Source organism: Eschrichtius robustus, chromosome 5 (genome assembly GCF_028021215.1).
Source record: "Eschrichtius robustus isolate mEscRob2 chromosome 5, mEscRob2.pri, whole genome shotgun sequence".
Lineage (NCBI taxonomy): Eukaryota > Metazoa > Chordata > Mammalia > Artiodactyla > Eschrichtiidae > Eschrichtius > Eschrichtius robustus.
Window position 1 is genome coordinate 44,484,493 of NC_090828.1, and position 17,379 is coordinate 44,501,871.

Here is a 17,379-nt window from a genome sequence, read left to right on the forward strand (position 1 = left end):
ATGAAAGAACTTTTAAAAAGAAATTATAATAGGAAGATACCTAAGAGTTTATATTAGCTCATACTTATATCTGAAAACACAAAGGCAAGCATATTTAAACTGGAGACACTAGCGCACTGTAGTCGATTTTATTTATTTATTCTTACTGAAGTATAGTTGATTTACAATGTTGTGTTAATTTCTGCTGTACATGTATTTAATTTTAGATGAAAGATTATTAGAGGAAATATCTTGCATTCAGATCTATGCTCCATTTTGAGTTAAGTTTTGTATGTGGTGAGAGGTATGGATCAAAGGTATAGATCAAAGTTTATTATTTTGCATAGGGAGATAAAATCATTCCCACATCATTTTTTGGAAAAAGCTACTATTTCTCCACTGATTGCCTTTGCACCTTTGTATGTGCTGATCTTGGTGCCAACACCACACTGTCTTGATTACTGTTGCTTTATAGTAAGTCTTGATCAAGTAATGATAATCCTCTAATTTTGTTCTTTTTTTTTCTTTCAAGTTGTTTTGGCTCTATAGATCCTTTGTATTTCTATGTGAATTTTAGAGTGATTTTGTAAGTTTCAACAAAAAAGCCTGTTAGGGTTTTTATTTGGATTGTCTAGGATCTATCAATTTAGGGAGAATTGACATCTTAACAATGTTGAGTCTTCAGACCTGTGAGCAATGTATATCTTTCCATTTATTTAGGTCTTCTTTAATTTCCCTAAGCCATGTTTTGTAGTTTTCAGTTTCTTATACATCTTTTGTCAGATTTTTCCTTAAGTATTTCATATTATTCAATGATATTATAAATGATATTTTTAAAATCTAGTTCTGATGTTAGTTATCAATATATAGAAATATAATTGAGTTTTGTACTTTGTATCCTGCAAACTTGATAAACTCACTTACTAGTTCTAGTAGATTTTTTGTAGATTGAATTGGATTTTCTAAATAGATAATTATGTTGTTTACAAATAAAGTACATTTTACTCTTTTCTTTCCCATCTGGATACTTTTTATGTTTATTTTTTCTTGCCTTATTCCACTGGGCAGAACCTCCAATACAATGTTGAACAGATACGTTGAGAGTGGGCCTTCTTGCTTTGTTCGGGATCTTAGGGGGAAAACATTCAGTCCTTCACCAATTAAGTACAATATTAGGTATAAGTTTTTCATAGGTGCCCCTTATCAGGATGAGGAACTTTCCTTCTGTTCCTAGATTTCTGAGGGGTTTTATTAGGAATGGACTTTGGATTTTGTAATTTTTTTCAGCATGTGTTGAGAGGATCATTGGGTTTTTTTTTTTAGTTTGTTAAGGGTGGATTACTTTGATTGGTTTTTTAACATTAAACTAACCCTGCTTTGCTGGGATAAATCTCACTCTAGTATGATGTGTCCTACTTTTTATATGTTGTTGGGTTTGATACACAAAAATTTTATTTGGAATTTTTGCATCTGTGTTCATGAGGGATATTGGTCTGTAGTTTTCTGGTAACATCATTTTGGTATCATTTTGCTTGCTTCATTTTGCTTCATTTTGGTATCAGGGTAATGCTGGGTTCATTTCTGGAAAAGTTTGGGTAGAATTGGTTCTTTTTTTTCTTTTTTCTTTTTTTTCATGTGTTTGGTAGAATTCACCAGCAAAGCCATCTAGGCCTAGAGTTTTCTTTGTGGAGAGGTTTTTAACTACAAATTCAAAATCTTTAATAGATGTAGGCTATTCAAGTTATCTATTTCTTTTTGTACAAACTTTAGTAATTTGGGTCTTTTAAGGAGTTTGTCCATTTATTAGCATAAAGTTCATTTACTTATTATCTTTTTAGTATCTGTAGAATCTATAGTAATACCTGGCTCTCTCATCCATTTTTTTTGGCCATGCCATGTGGCATTTGGATCAAACCCGTGCCCCCTGCATTGGGAGTGTGGAGTTTTAACCACTGGACTGCCAGGGAAGTCCCTCTCTCATTCTTAAAGAATCTTTTTTTTTTTTTTTTTTAACAGATTATTTTTAAAATTTATTTATTTATTTATTTTTGGCTGTGTTGGGTCTTTGTTTCTGTGCGAGGGCTTTCTCTAGTTGTGGCAAGCAGGGGCCACTCTTCATCGCAGTGCGCGGGCCTCTCACTATTGCGGCCTCTCTTGTTGCGGAGCACAGGCTCCAGACGCGCAGGCTCAGTAGTTGTGGCTCACGGGCCCAGCTGCTTCGCGGCATGTGGGATATTCCCAGACCAGGGCTCGAACCCGTGTCCCCTGCATTGGCAGGCAGATTCTCAACCACTGTGCCACCAGGGAAGCCCTCTCATTCTTGACATTAGTAATTTCTGTCTTCTCTTTTTTTTTTCTGATCACTCTAATTAGAGGTTTATTAATTTTATTGATCTCAAAAGAAGTTTTTTGGTTTTCTGTTTTATTGATTTCTGCTCTGATATTTATTACTTCCTTCTACTTACTTGAAGTTTTATCTCCTTTCTCTAGTCTCCTAAGGTGAAACCTGAGGTCATTGATATGAGACCCAGGTATAGAATTCTATTCTGATGTTTAAATGTCAGTACTTTAAAGATTTTGCTACACCATCTTCTCATTTATGTTGTTTTCCATGAGAAATCTGCTCTTATCATCATCTTAGTTCCTCTGTAAATAAGTGTCTTTTTTTTTTTTTTTCTTTTTTACTTTCTCTGGCTGCTCTTAAGATTTTCTGCTGATCACTTGTTTTGTGTGCCTTGATCCCTTGATTATGATGTACCTTTTTGTAGCTTTCTTCCTGTTCTTATGATTGTGTTTATTGGGCTAGTTAGGTTTATAGTTTTTGTCAGATTTGGAAATTTTGACATTATTTCTTCAAATATTTTTCTGTCCCCCCCATTTCCTTTTCAGGAGCTCCATTTAAACTTTTGTTAGGCTCACTCATGTATTGTTGATTTTTTAAATTTATTTATTTTTTTAATTTTAGATATTTGCTATTCATGTGTTTTCAAGTTCACTAATCCTTTCTTTTGCAAAGTCAAAACTGCCCTTAATCCCATTCAGGTATTTTTTAGCTTATACATTCATCTTAGTTTTCATCTATAGTAGTACCATTTGGGTCTTTTTAAAAAAAATATATTATTTGTTTTTTCTTTTTTTAAATTTATTTATTTTATTGATTTATTTTTGGCTGTGCTTGGGTCTTTGTTGCTGCGCACGGGCTTTCTCTAGTTGCGGAGAGCAGAGGCTACTCTTCATTGCGGTGCGTGGGCTTCTCATTGCAGTGGCTTCTCTTGTTGTGGAGCACGGGCTCTAGGCACATGGGCTTCAGTAGTTGTGGCACGTGGGCTCAGAATTTGTGGCTTGTGGGCTCTAGAGTGCAGGCTCAGTAGTTGTGGCTCACGGGCTTAGTTGCTCCGCGGCATGTCGATTTTCCCAGGCCAGGGCTCGAACCTGTGTCCCCTGCATTGGCAGGCGGATTCTTAACCACTGCGCCACCAGGGAAACCCCTCTTATTTGCTTTTATTTAACTTTTTGAACATATGGTATATGTTTATTATAACTGTGTTGATGTCCTTGTTCGCTAATTCTTATGTTTATGTCAGTTCTGGGTCAGTTTTTCTCATTTTGTTTTTTTATTTTGTATTTGTCTTTATAGATAACCTTACAACATTTCAAACTTTATTCAAACACACCAGTGGTGGCAAAGAGCACAAACAAGTGACAGGCACGATTGCTAACACCAGGATCAAAGGCCAGGAAGGAGCTCAAGAGAGCCTGTCGTTCCCTGCCCTTTCCTTCCCCACACCTTGCTGTCACTTTTCTTTTTTTTTTTTTTTACTGGCGTATAGTTGCTTTACACTGCCGTGTCAGTTTCTGCTGTACAGCAAAGTGAATCAGCCATATGTATACATATATCTCTTCTTTTTTGGATTTCCTGCCCGTTTAGGTCACCACAGAGCATTGAGTAGAGTTCCCTGTGCTATACAGTAGCTTCTCATTAGTTATCTATTTTATACATAGTAGTGTATATATGTCAATCCCAATCTCCCAATTCATCCCCCCCACCTTTTCCCCCTTGGTATCCGTACGTTTGTTCTTTACATCTGTGGCTCTATTTCTGCTTTGCAAATAAGATCATCTATACCATTTTTCTAGATTCCACATATATGCGTTGATATACGATATTTGTTTTTCTCTTTCTGACTTACTTTACTCCGTATGACAGTCTCTGGGTCTTTACACGTCTCTGCAACAGTTCTGGATCAATTTTGATTGATTGTTTTATCATGTCATCATGGGTGGCAATTTCTTGCTTTTTTAGATTCCTGGTAATTTTTGACTGGATTCTAGACATTGTAAGCTTTACTTTGTTGAGTGCTGGATATTTTTGTATAGATGGTTCCCAACTTATGGTGGTCTGACTTACAGTTTTTTGATTTTACGATTTTACAGTGGTGCAAAAGCAATATACATGTAGTAGAAACTGTACTTTGAATTTTGAATTTTGACCTTTTCCTTGGCTGGCCATATCTGGTACCGTACTCTCATGTGATGCTGGGCAGTGGCACCGAGCCATAGCTCCTATGCAGCCACACAATCACAAGGATAAATGACTGATACTTAGAACCTTTTTGTTTTTCACTTTTAGCATAATAGTCAATAAACTATATGAGATACTCAACACTTTATTATAAAATAGGCCTTGTGTTAGATGATCTTGCCCAACTTTAGGCTAATGTAAGTGTTCTGAGCACATTTAAGGTAGGCTAGGCTAAGCTATGATGTTTGGTAAGTTAGGTGTATTAAATGCATTTTTGTCTTATGGTATTTTCAACTTATGATTTGTGGTGGATTTATCAGGATGTTACCCCAATGTAAATTGAGGAAGATCTGTGTTCTTATAAATATTCTTGAGCTTGCTTCTGGGATGAGGTTATGTTACTTGGAAACAGTTTGTTCCTTTGAGGTCTTTTAGGTTTTTTTAAATTTATGATTATTATTTTTTTTAGATGCAAGTTTGGAGCAGTGCTCAGGCTAGGGCTAATTATTTCCTGCTACTGAAATGAGACCCTTCTTTGCATTCTACTCAGTGCCCCCACGAATCCTGAGTTCTCATAGTCTGATTGGTGGGGACAGGCACTATTCTCAGCCCTCTGTAGGTTTGCAGTACTGTTCTCTATAATCCTTTCCTGTGGTTCTTTCCATAACTTCAGGCAGTTTCTTCATATACATGTACTGATCAATACCAAGCTGAGGACTTAAGGGAGACACTGCAGATCTCCAGAGTTTTCTCTCTGTGCAGCTCTCTCCTCTCCGGTACTCTGTTCTGGGAATTCTGTCTGCCTCAGTCTCCCTGGATTCTTAGCTTTATTCCCCTCAAATCAAGGGCTGTTCTGGGCCTGGACATTCTCTCAAGGCATTAAGCTGGAGCTTTTGTAGAGTTTACCTCACTTGTTTTCAGATATTCAGAGATCACTTACCTTTATTGCCTGATGGTCCAGTTTGTTGAAAACTGATATTTCGTATATTGCATTTGTTTTTCTATAGTTATTTCAAGTAGGAGAGTAAATTTAGTCCCTCTTACTCCATCTTATCCAAAGTGTAATCCTCCTGGATGGCTACTTTAGATTAGATGGTTAAAGAGGTTTTCCAAGGAGATGTCCTTTAGGCTGAGATTTGAATGACAAGAGGGAAGCAGCTATATTAATATCTTAGAACAGAATACTGTGGTGTTAAGAAGTTAGTCTAAAGCAAGAATAAAGCTTTACCTGTTCAAGGAACCAAATAGAGTCAACTATCTGAATCAAGGGCAGGAGTGTTATACTGTGCTCTTCAAGTGGTACACAGGGACCTCTGGTGAAGAGTTTGGATTTAAACCTAAACATTATGGGAAACTGTGGGAGAGTTTAAAGCAGGGAGTGGCATGGTCTGGTTTACATTTTAATACCATCATTCTGGCTGCTTTAAGGATAATGGATTGTAGGGGGTGCAAGAGTAGAGAGGCTTGTTAGGAGGTCATTACATTAATCTAGAGCTCTGCTGTCTGATACTGTAGCCACTAACCACAGATGGCTATTTAATATAAATTAAATTTAAATAAATTCAGTTCCTCAGTTGCAAAGTGTTTAATAGCCACATCTGGTTAGTGGCAGCATAGATTATAGAACATTTTCATCATCATAGAAAATACTATTGGATAGCACAGGTCTAGAGAGAGATAATTTTAAGCTTGGAGTAATATGGAACTATAGAGTTGGAATAGAGTGGATAGATTTAGAAAATGCTTTGGAGTTAACTTGCTTGCTGATATAATGAATCAGGAATAACTCCAAGGTGTTTAGGTAGTGCTGCTAGATGGATGAGGCCAATTAGGGAAGGAACAGTATGGTTGGAGGGATGAGAATCAGGAGTTGTGTTTTTGCCATGTTATATCTGGGATGCTTATTATCTATGTGGTTAAATCTAGAATGCAGATTTGAGAGTTTGTATTCAAGGGAAAAAAGCATAACTAGATTAGACAGATTTGGGACTGTATTGGTCTGCTAGGGCTGCCATAACAAAATACCAAGACTGGGTAGCTTAAAGAACATTTATTTCTCCCAGTCCTGGAGGCTGGAAGTCCAACATCAAGGTATTGGCAGGTTTGGTTACACCCAAGGCCCCTGTCCTTGGCTTGTAGACAGCTGCCTTCTCTCTGTCCTCACATGGCCTTTCCTCTCTGTGTGCCCTCAGTGTCTCTTCCTCTTACAAGGACACCAGTCCTATTAGATAAGGCCCCCACTCTTATAACCTCACTTAACCTTAATTACCTCTTTAGGGGCCCTTTTCTCCAAATCGTCACATTGTGGGGTTAGGACTTCAGCTTAAGAATTTTGGGACACCATTTGGGACACAGTTCCTTCCCTAACAGGGACTGATCCGCATATAGATATTATCTAAAGCCATAAGAGCTAAGGAAATGTGTGTGTGGGGTATCAGAGAGCCTCAGATGAGGCCTAGGCACAGCAGTGGGCACAGGTCCAGCAAGGGAGGTGGAGCCAGTAAGGGGAACTGGAAAGAAGCAGCCATTGAGGCAAAGGGCGAAGAGGGAGAATGTGGTGTCCTGGAACAGACAGAAGTGTTTTCACTTGGGCAGAGTGCTCCTGAGGTTCAGGGGCAAGTAGGAATGAATATTGAGGAACAGAAAGATGACCAGAGTGGCTGGAGTATAGTGAGTGAGTAGTAAGAGATGTAATTGAAAAAGTGGTCAGGGGCCTTGAAGACTGATAAAGGTGTTAGTTTTAATCTAAGAGAAATAGGCAGTCATGGAAGAGTTTTAAGCAGTAGAATGCAAGACTCTTATCAAGATTTGTGTTATTAAAATAATTTTAAAAAAAAAGAATTCAGTCAGACAAGAACATAGAAAAAAGGTTTGTGTTATTAAAAAGTTCACTCTGTTGTGTAGAGAACTGTTTAGAGGAGGAAGCAAGAGAACATAGTCATTGATGGAGGGTTAAGGGGTGGTCAGGAGAAGGTTTGAGTTGGGATGGCTGTACCCTTTATTGGGGTGAGTGATACTGGAAGGGGGATGATTGCGGGGGGCAGTGGTTATGAATTCAACTTTTGACCTATCTTGTTTGAGATGCTAAAGATCCTTCTGTTTACAGTAGCATGCAACTGATTCTTTCAAGTCTAGGAACTTTTTAAAAAAAATATATTTATTTATTTTATTTATTTATTTTTGGCTGCTTTGGTTCTTCGTTGCAGTGCGTGGGCTTCCCATTGCGGTGGCTTCTATTGTTACCGAGCACGGGCTCTAGGCACACAGGCTTCAGTAGTTGTGGCACGTGGGCTCTAGAGCACAGGCTCAGTAGTTGTGGTGCATGGGCTTAGTTGCTCCGCGGCATGTGGGATCTTCCCGGGCCAGGGCTCGAACCCATGTCCCCTGCATTGACAGGTGGATTCTTAACCACTGTGCCACCAGGGAAGCCCTAGGAACTTTTTGGCAAGTAGAACTGGAAAGAATTTGAATGCTTGTATTTTTATCTGAATTAATTGAAGCAATTTTCAAATAGGTGGATTATAAACCTAGAGGGTCACAATTGTTTAAGGAGCTCTTAAACACCAAAAAGTAGTGTACTGGCAAGTATTTGCATATATGCTGTTTTTAGTTGTTGCCAGTAGAGAGAATAAGGGAATTTTAAAAATACTCATGGTTAGGAAAAGAGTAAGTGCAAGTGATTTAATTAGGTATAAACTTGTTCATTTAGTAGGACTAATGGTTATCACATCACTTTAAGTATCTTGAATATTAGATAATTGACTGTTTGGACATTGATTAAATGGTAATAATAATTTATCACATAATAGCCTTAGATTACATATATTTTTTCCTGTGCTTATCATTTGGAAAGAAAATATTTTTTCAGTCTTTACCTACATTGGAGACTCTTAAAAAGTAGTAGTAGCGATGAGAAATTTAAGTAATATTTATCAAGTAGTTATATCCAGAACATTGTGCCGTCATATCCTTTATTGACTTCTATAGAAATGAAACATGAAAAATTTGAAAAATACCCCAATTAAGTTAGCACAATTTATAGCAAGTCTTTTGTGACATTGATTGCATTGTATAGTACATTGTAGTACTGTGGTATAGTAATAATGTTCTTACTATAGATTCAGACTCCAGAGAAAAATGGCTCTTTGATCTCAAGTAAAGAGAGCTGAATTTATCTTTTTCATTTGTATCATTGTCTTTTTTTTTGTTTTTAATTACAGGGCTATTCCCTGATGTGGGTGGAGGTTATTTCTTGCCACGACTTCAAGGAAAACTTGGGTGCTTCCTTGCATTAACAGGATTCAGGCTGAAAGGAAGAGATGTGTATGCAGCAGGAATTGCTACACACTTTGTAGATTCTGAAAAGGTAATTACTTGGATGATTGCATTTTGTGTTGTTTGGAATAGCTCATACTGCATGGGGAGGCAGTATGAGTGGTTGAGATGACAGGCTTTGGTCTACATGGGTCTGAACCCTACATGTACCCTTAAAACTGTGTGACCCTGGGGAAGGTTCTTAAGCTCTCCAATCCTCATTTCCTCATATGCAAAATGGAAATAATTATATCTGGATCCAGGGCTGTTTTGCCTGGTATCTTCAGTGAATATTTTTTAATGAATAATTATAGTCTGTGTAAAAAAAAAAAAAGTAATATTTTAAGAAAGTCTAATATATAAAAATCTGAATTTATGTATAAAAAGGTAGGCTTTTATAAAGATATTTTTGAAAGATTCTTTTGTTTGTTAGTTTCCCTAGTGCATTTAAAAGTTTGTAAAATATGGTCTTAAAAACTCTTCTGAAGGGTATCTGTTGCAAGGGACACATATTACTTACCTTTGTCTTAAAAATTTTTTCTTAAACAGCACGGTCAGTTTTCTTAGCCCAGGATAGCACAGTGGCAAAGGATGTGCAGATGGAGAGCCTGGTTTTAAATCCTAGCTTGAATTTAGCCTCTTTAGCCCCAATTTTCCCATCTCCACAGTGAGGACGGCAGTTTTATCATAGCAGTTGAAAGTCATTGTGTTAAATGTAACAGAAGGCCCAGTTCAAGGTGGTTTTGCCTCAGAATTCCCAGCAAGAGATTTGGGATTTTTCTGCTTCAGCTGGCTTAGCTCAGTCTTATTGGACTGGCTTGTGCCTGAACCACATGGGTGGGTGGAATACACTGGCTAATCTATATCCTAGCTAATGTGCTCCATCCCTGGAAGGAATGCTATTAAAATATATGAAGCATACAAAGTTGAAAGTTGTCCCCTTACATTGTTACGAGGGCCTTCAATCACATTTGCCTGAATTTTCAGATCTTTCTCTTTTTTAGATCTTTATGGGCATCCTTGGTCACATTGAGTAGGTGGCTGTCTCATTCTTCCCTTGAGCTATAACAGGAAGCAAACATGGGTACTCCATTATTTGCTCTGGAGGGACACCCTTGATTATAGTGGAATTTGGTTAAGGATGGGGGAGAGAGCTGACCCACAACCCTTTCCTCTCTTAGTCAGATTGCCCAGTAAGATATGCAGTGCATAGACTACCATTTACAGGGCCTGTGGTGGATAACAGAAATGAATAATACACGTTGGGAATGGGGCTAGAGGTGGGTACAAAAGATAAAAAACCATCTGTATCATCTGACAGAGTAAAGTATGGTAAGTGTACAAACAGAATACAAAGAAAGGATTCAACGGATTGAATCCATTGAAGGAAGAGCTTGCTTATAAGAAAGGACTGGAAGTTTTCTCATAGAGGTTGCAGTTCATCTGGGCCTTAAGATAATTATTGTCAGGAGAAGTTTTTCTGGATAGAGGAGACTTTAATGAGCAAGCCCCATAGGGGTAGGAAAGCATTAGCTATGTTTTAGAAACAGTACAAAGTCCATTTGGCTGAGTGTAGGAAGAGGTATGTGAGGGATATAGGGGGAAAGCTGTTGGAGGACAGAGGGAACAAAAAGTGCCCACCGAACTGAGAAGGTATCTTGAGACCAAAAAATGAAGCAGGCGGCTCCATATAATCAGTAGATCAGTTTGTTACAGGGTAACTTATGCTCAGGGTGGCATTGGGACAGTGATCTGGCAGCATTCGCAACTGCGCTCTGCACTGCTAAGGGGCCACTGGGATAGTTTTATAGTTGACCTTCGGGTATGGGGATGTGTGCTTGGAAACAGGACATGCATTCCTAAATTGGGATTTATGAATGGGTAACTCGTCTCTTGGGCACTGGGAATACGTCAGTGGGAGTCTTCATCATTGTTTGGGGACTAACAGAGCATGGAGGCCACTTGGTCCTAATGATTATTAAACGATGTCTATTAACTATTGATACAAAGCCCTTGACGACAGAGAAGTGATTTACCACACAGTACAGTCCTGGGTAGGGTCAGTGGAAGGACAGGAGGAACTGTATGGGCCCAAGATGGTGTCAGTTATGTTAATAGCCATACAAGAGTTAAGTGTGGCTGTATTATTGACTATAGTAGCCATTAGTCACATGTGGCAATTTTCGTTAAAATTAATTAAAATAAAATTTATAATTGGGATCTTTAGTTGCAACACTACATTTCAAGTGCTCAATAGCCAGAGGGAAACAAAGATGAATGTCTCTATTTCTCCTCTTCAATTTCTTTCGTCTTTATCCAATCCTTGCAAGACAGCATTTACTTTGTGGGAATGTGTGTGCCTCAACTTCAGTGAAAATTGCCTTCATTGACTCAGCTGAAGGGAGAGCATCATATTTTAAGACAAGGATTGTTAAAAAGAATATAAGATTTCTAAAGAAAAAAAATTCTGTGTTGCTGTGGTGTTTTAAATGTTTTCCTTTTCCCCCCCCTGTAGTTGGGCACGTTAGAAGAAGATTTGTTAGCCCTGAAATCTCCTTCAAAAGAAAATATTGCGGATGTCTTAGAAACTTACCATGCAAAGGTAATCTTGTCAGTATTCTAACCTCAGATTTTAATTCATGGGGAAGGGGAAGTGACTAAAAAATTAGCAGTTGGTGAATATTATAGTTTGTGGATATAAATAAATGTGCTGGGATTTATTTACTTTAAAGCTTGTTGGGAGTATCAGTGCTTCACAATCATTTGGATGGCCATCTGAGAAGGTGACTTCTTTACATGCAACTACACAGCTTGTTTTCTCATTGCTGGTGAATTTCAGTGCATAGCCTTGTGATTGGCCCTTGCAAGGGCTTTTTACAACACACTGTGACATTTGTGTAATGGAGGTTCAGTGTTGATGCTATTTGTGGAGCTGCTAAAGTGAAACTCTGGTCTATATCTAAATATAATAATAACATACATTGCAGTGTTTTCTTTTAATTCCTTTTGTTGTCTAACTTAAATTCTCTTTTAAGAGCCAAGAATCTATAAAAATGCTACATGACTTCTAGTTAAACATGATAGATGCCATATATGCTCCCTCCTGAAACCCCACTAAAATTGTAGTAAAGGAATAAGAAAGGTAGGAATCCACAAAGAGAAATAGAACAGAAAAGGAGACAGTGGCAGGCATGAGATGTCAGGATTTTGGAAGCTTGAAAGTGGAATGATGAGGGCAACTACTTTAGACCCGAGAACACTGAACTCAGTGGGGGAAGCCAATAAGAAGTAAGCCAGTTCTTTCTGTAGACTCTTTGTAGGGTACCAGCTCCCTCTGACAGGCCTTGCTGGCTAAGGGCAGGGATAGGTGAGGTGCTCTACTGAAAAGAGGCAGAACATATTAAATGGGAAGAATTCTGGCCTCTTCTCCTAGTTGGTTTCCAGAACTCTTACGTACCATCTATCTAAGTTTGGGCATCCATAACAAAAATACCGTAGACTTGGTGGCTTAAACAACAGAAATTTCTCACAGTTCTGGAGGCTGGAAGGTCCAAGATCAAGGTGCCAGCCTATTAGGTTCCTGGTGAGGGACCTGTTTCTGTTTTGCAGATGGATGCCTTCCTGCTGTATCCTCACACAGCAGAGAGAGAAAGTGAGCTCTCTCAGGTCTCTGCTTATAAGGGCACTAATCCCATCCTGAGGGTTCCATCCTTTTGACTTAATTACCTCCCAAAGGCCTCACCCCCAGATACTATCACATTGGGATTAAGATTTCAACATGAATTTTGTGGGGACACAAACATTTAGTCAGTAGCACCATCCCACTCCCAAGCAGTTCATTAGAAGCAAAAGAAAACCTGTAGCTATTGACATTCGAGCACCCCTCTAATGAAAAAAACATCCAGGCCTGATCATCTCATAATGCATCAGACAATTGACAGTCCCATAATTGCAAATGACATTACACACAAAGCTTCCTAATTTTAGTGCTTCACATAGAATAACAAGGATTGCCAGGCATTAAAAACCGGAGATTGGCTAAAATAAAAAATGTACTTGAAGGAAGTAGGCAATGCAAGGAGAAGAAGGAACCCTAACAATTATAGGTTTGGTTGTTTTTTTTAATCTTCAGATAAGAGGAAAATATTTCATCTGTGAAATAAGAACAGATGTTACGAAGAGAAATAGTTAAAGAATAAAAATAAATTTAAAATGTGACAGTGCAATAGGGGAAAACCTCACAACAGATTAGATTAAAATTGATGGATGAGGAAGACTCTAAGAGGATAATAAGGTGGAAAATGGAGAGAAAAGAAAATTAGGTATTATTCCAGGAGGTCCAAACCTGTTAGGAATTTGTAACAGAGGAGAGGAAATATTTAGAGAAATGGTACCGCCCCCGCAAATTACCCAGAACTGAAGAACATGAGTACAGATTCACAGGCCCTGAATAGTTAGTGTATGACTATGAATACAGAGCATGTGAGCATTTCATCAGATTTTGTCAAAGCATCTGACAGCCTCTTACGTTGTCAAATTGGGTAAACACGGGATGGATTATAGCGGGTGGGGGGTTGAAGCGCCTTCCCAAGGAGTTCTGTTAAATGTTTGGGTATTAGTCTGTAAGTGAAGCCGTCTTGGCCTTCTCTTAGTCAGTGTTTTCCTCAGTGATTTGGATGAGAATGTTGATGGCGTTTTGATCAGACTGATTTGAAACTAAGTTAAATTAGGTAAACATGTTGGTGAAAAAAAAAAAACCACTTCAAGTTCAGAGTGATCTGTTTAATAGTAAAAATGTGAAATTTGATAGATGTGTGGGGAAACACTCCATGTGTTTTCCTTTCCTTCTCACTACTACCACAGTCACAACACTCCTGACTCCAGACGTGTTGGTTTTCCACACATCAGGCAATTCTCCAGGACACAAGCTGGGTGTCTTATGATTCCTTTCAATGCTGACACTGTCTATCTGAGGTTCGCATCAGATCCCACAACTTAATGGGCCCAGTCCCACAAGATGGACCCTACTTTACACACCAGTCACAAATCCCAGGTTGTCACCTGTACTTCTCACTGACAGGCAATAAATTGGGGTTCTTATGACCCCCTCCTTGGGTTTGATCATTTGCTAGAATGACTCACAGATCTCAGGGAAACACAACATTTATTGGTTTATTATGAAGGATATGAATGCACAGCTTGATGAAGAGATACATAGGGTGAGGTCCAGAGGGGCCTCAAGCCCAGGGGCTTCTGTCCCCATGAAGTTGGGGTGAACCACTCACTCTCCCTGCATGTTCATCAACCTAGAAACTCTCCAAACCCCATCCTTTGGAGTTTTTATGACAGCTTCATTATATAGGCATGATTGATTAAATCATTGACATTGGTGATCGAACTCAATCTCCAGCCCTTTTCCCCTCACTGGAGGTGGAGACGGGGGAGGTGTGGGATTAGATAGTGGAGTATGGGACTGCAACTTCCCTTGGTTGGTTCCCCTGGCAACCAGCCCCCATCCTTAGGGCCTTCCTATAGTCACCTCAGTAACATAAACAAAGGTGTGATTGAAAGGGGCTTGTTGTGAATAACAAAAGACAGCCATTTCACCTTTATTTCAGGAACCGAAGACAAAAGACCAAATATTATAACAAAAGGTGATCTACTTAGGGATTTTCATGGGTTTTTGGGAGCTGTGAGCCTGGAACAAAAGGCCAAATATATGGACGAAGACCAAATACATATTTTTTATTTTAAATCACAGTATCACAGTAGAGATAATTGTATTGCAGTCCAAGGTACCAAATTCATAAGTACAGGATGGGAGAAATGTAGCCTACAATGGCACCAGTTTTAAAAAAAGTTTTAACTGCCCAGTGTAAAGCACAGCATAATAGGACTGCCCCAAAACTAACCTAGAGTTAGTCCTGTTGTTTAAAGCATTGTATCCAAAACAAGGGTATGTGGAACCTTGTTGTACTTTGCTATGATTCGGCCACATCTGCAGCTAAGGTACATGTACCACACTTTAAGAATGACCTTGATAAACTGGAATTTGTACATAAGAAGGACATGGATTGTGAGGGGACTCAAAACTGCACTGTGTGAGAAGAGATTAACTCAAGGGGGACTAACTAGAACTATAAACACGAGAGGGCTGATTTTTGGTTCAAAAAAAATTTTTTTTTTAAATCCTAATTATAGTTGTTCAAGCACTTATGAGTTCTTTTCTGAGGTAGTGTTTTTTTTCCCCTTGAGGTCAGTGCTGTGGGGATAATCGGGGATGTGGTAGGGATTTCTATATCAGACAGAAATTGGGGCAGGATGACGTCTTCGGTCCCTTGAAATCCTTAAATTCATTGACACACTTTAATGATAACATAATCATATATAATGGCATACAAATAAAAATACAAGAACATTTTTTGCTGTTGATAGTTTTAAGAGCTAGTCTGGAGTAATACATAGTGTCTGAATTTTGAACATATGGTAGTAGTTATTTATGAGACTGGATGTAATTTGAGTGAAAGTTACAATCTGCCACAAAATATACCATTAAATATGGTGAAAATTTTAAGAATTTTTAAGATTTGAGCTGCTTCAAATTAATTAAGGATTTTTATTTTCAAACAGTCCAAGATTGATCAAGACAAGTCTTTTATACTTGAGGAACACATGGACAAAATAAACAGGTACTTAAAGAGAGGTGTCAATTATATCTGTTCCTTTGGAAAGACTATATTAAACTGAATTTACTAACACTGTAATTGTGCTGTGTTTGATAATGTACCAAATTCTGAGATCAGATAACGCGATGTTATTTTTAGTTACCTTTGAAAGTAGCTTCCTGCCCACTCCTTCAGGGGGAAATAAACTCATTATATTTAAGTAATCTATCATGCTGATTCATTTTAGTGCAAGACATTTCTTTAATGGGGAAGAGAGTCTAGAAAATAACAATTGAATTAACTTATCTTTTATCATTGTAAAGTCATCTCTGAAGGTCTTATCAAGCTGATCAGCAAAAGGTTTTGTGCAATGATTTGAGAGACTGACAGACTGACTTAAACACAAGAGGAGGGAAACTGTTGGAAAATAAGGCAACTATCATTACATTTTAGAAGCATCAGTTTTTGACAGTTAAGACATGATTTACTTATTATGTATAATAGATGCAAGAAAGCAGAAGAGAAAATGTAGGCTTTATTTCCCGTTAGTGAAGGTAGACTGCAAATACCCAGAGAAACAATGTTCTATTTCATCATCCTGTAATATAGGTTGGAAATTTTTTCATTATTGAAATAGGGTTTAGGGGAAGCCTGTGTTTAGACTCATTGCTATCATGGAAAGAAGAAATCGCTTGCACATTGTTGAAATCTTATGTTTCCCTTTTTTTTCATAGTTGGTTCTCAGCCAATACTATGGAACAGATTATTGAAAATTTACAGCAAGATGGTTCATCTTTTGCCCTAGAGCAGTTGAAGGTAATGTAGAGATTGTTTCTGCCATGAGAGTGGTGAATTCTTGTGATAGGGAGGCCTCTGAGGGGTGTCAGAGCTCCGTGATGGTGACGTAGCCCACTGCACATCAGAACTCTGTGATGGTGACATAGCCCACTGCACATCAGAACTCTGTGATGGTGACATAGCCCACTGCCCATCAGAACTCTGTGATGGTGACGTAGCCCACTGCACAGTTTTTTTCCTGAACTCAGCTGAGCTCCAGAAAGTAGTTCCACAAAACCTTTACCTAAACCCAAATGCCTTGTCTACCTGCTGGATATTGATAACAAAGCTAAGCTGTTTTTAGGTCCTTTGACTATAACAGGGAAGGACTTCATAAGCATGCTTCATCTCCAGTAGTCCTCCTTGTCTTGAGGGAGAAATGTTCAGGGATGTTTTTATTAGAAGGGTTGGATCAATGGAGAACAGTCACCTTATAATATATTGCAGTTGTGACATTAGTCTGTAAGTTCTATTTAATGTGCAACACATCAGTATATGGTCTTTTTAGCAGTAGGTTTCATAAGAAAGTGATCCTTTCTAAACTAACAATAGGCTCCATCTACAGCCATAGCCAAGCCCTAAGCAGTGTTTCTCAGTGTTAGGTACACTTTGATCTTTCTTCAACATGACTCAACTGGTAACAGCAGAAGAAAAGCTGTTTTTGTGTAAATGAGTGCATATTGGATACTGACATTCATGGAACTATCATGTGACTGTGAAACTTGGGGTACTTTAGAGTTCTAGACAAAGGAAAGAAAATGTATGTTTCCTTATACTAGAAAGAAAAGGTGGTTTCTCTTTATGTGATAGTATTTTTCAATTTACAGGTATAGTTATAGCATTTCAGTTGTCAGGTAACTTACTGACAAAAAATTTAAATTAAATCTTACCTGTGAAGATGAAAACATTTCCTCATTCTTAAGGGAATATTAATTTGTCTCTTAGGATCTTATTTAGTATTGGAATTCTATTAACTTTCAAGGATAGGCATAAATTAGAGTAAGTAGACCAGCCATATATTTCCCTAACTCACAAAAGTAATGTTACTGTTAACAGTTTTCA

At 38.2% G+C, this 17,379-nt stretch overlaps 1 protein-coding gene across 4 annotated transcripts in view; it reads left to right on the plus strand.

Moving 5' to 3' along the window:
* Positions 1-17,379, plus strand: part of HIBCH (3-hydroxyisobutyryl-CoA hydrolase) — a 90,858-nt gene that overhangs the window by 52,354 nt on the left and 21,125 nt on the right. For all 4 annotated transcript variants that reach the window (XM_068544787.1, XM_068544786.1, XM_068544784.1 and 1 more), the window contains 4 exons: positions 8,722-8,867; positions 11,331-11,417; positions 15,446-15,504; positions 16,215-16,296. In XM_068544787.1, coding sequence (XP_068400888.1) covers positions 8,722-8,867; positions 11,331-11,417; positions 15,446-15,504; positions 16,215-16,296 — 374 coding nt within the window. The remainder of the gene's footprint in view (positions 1-8,721; positions 8,868-11,330; positions 11,418-15,445; positions 15,505-16,214; positions 16,297-17,379) is intronic.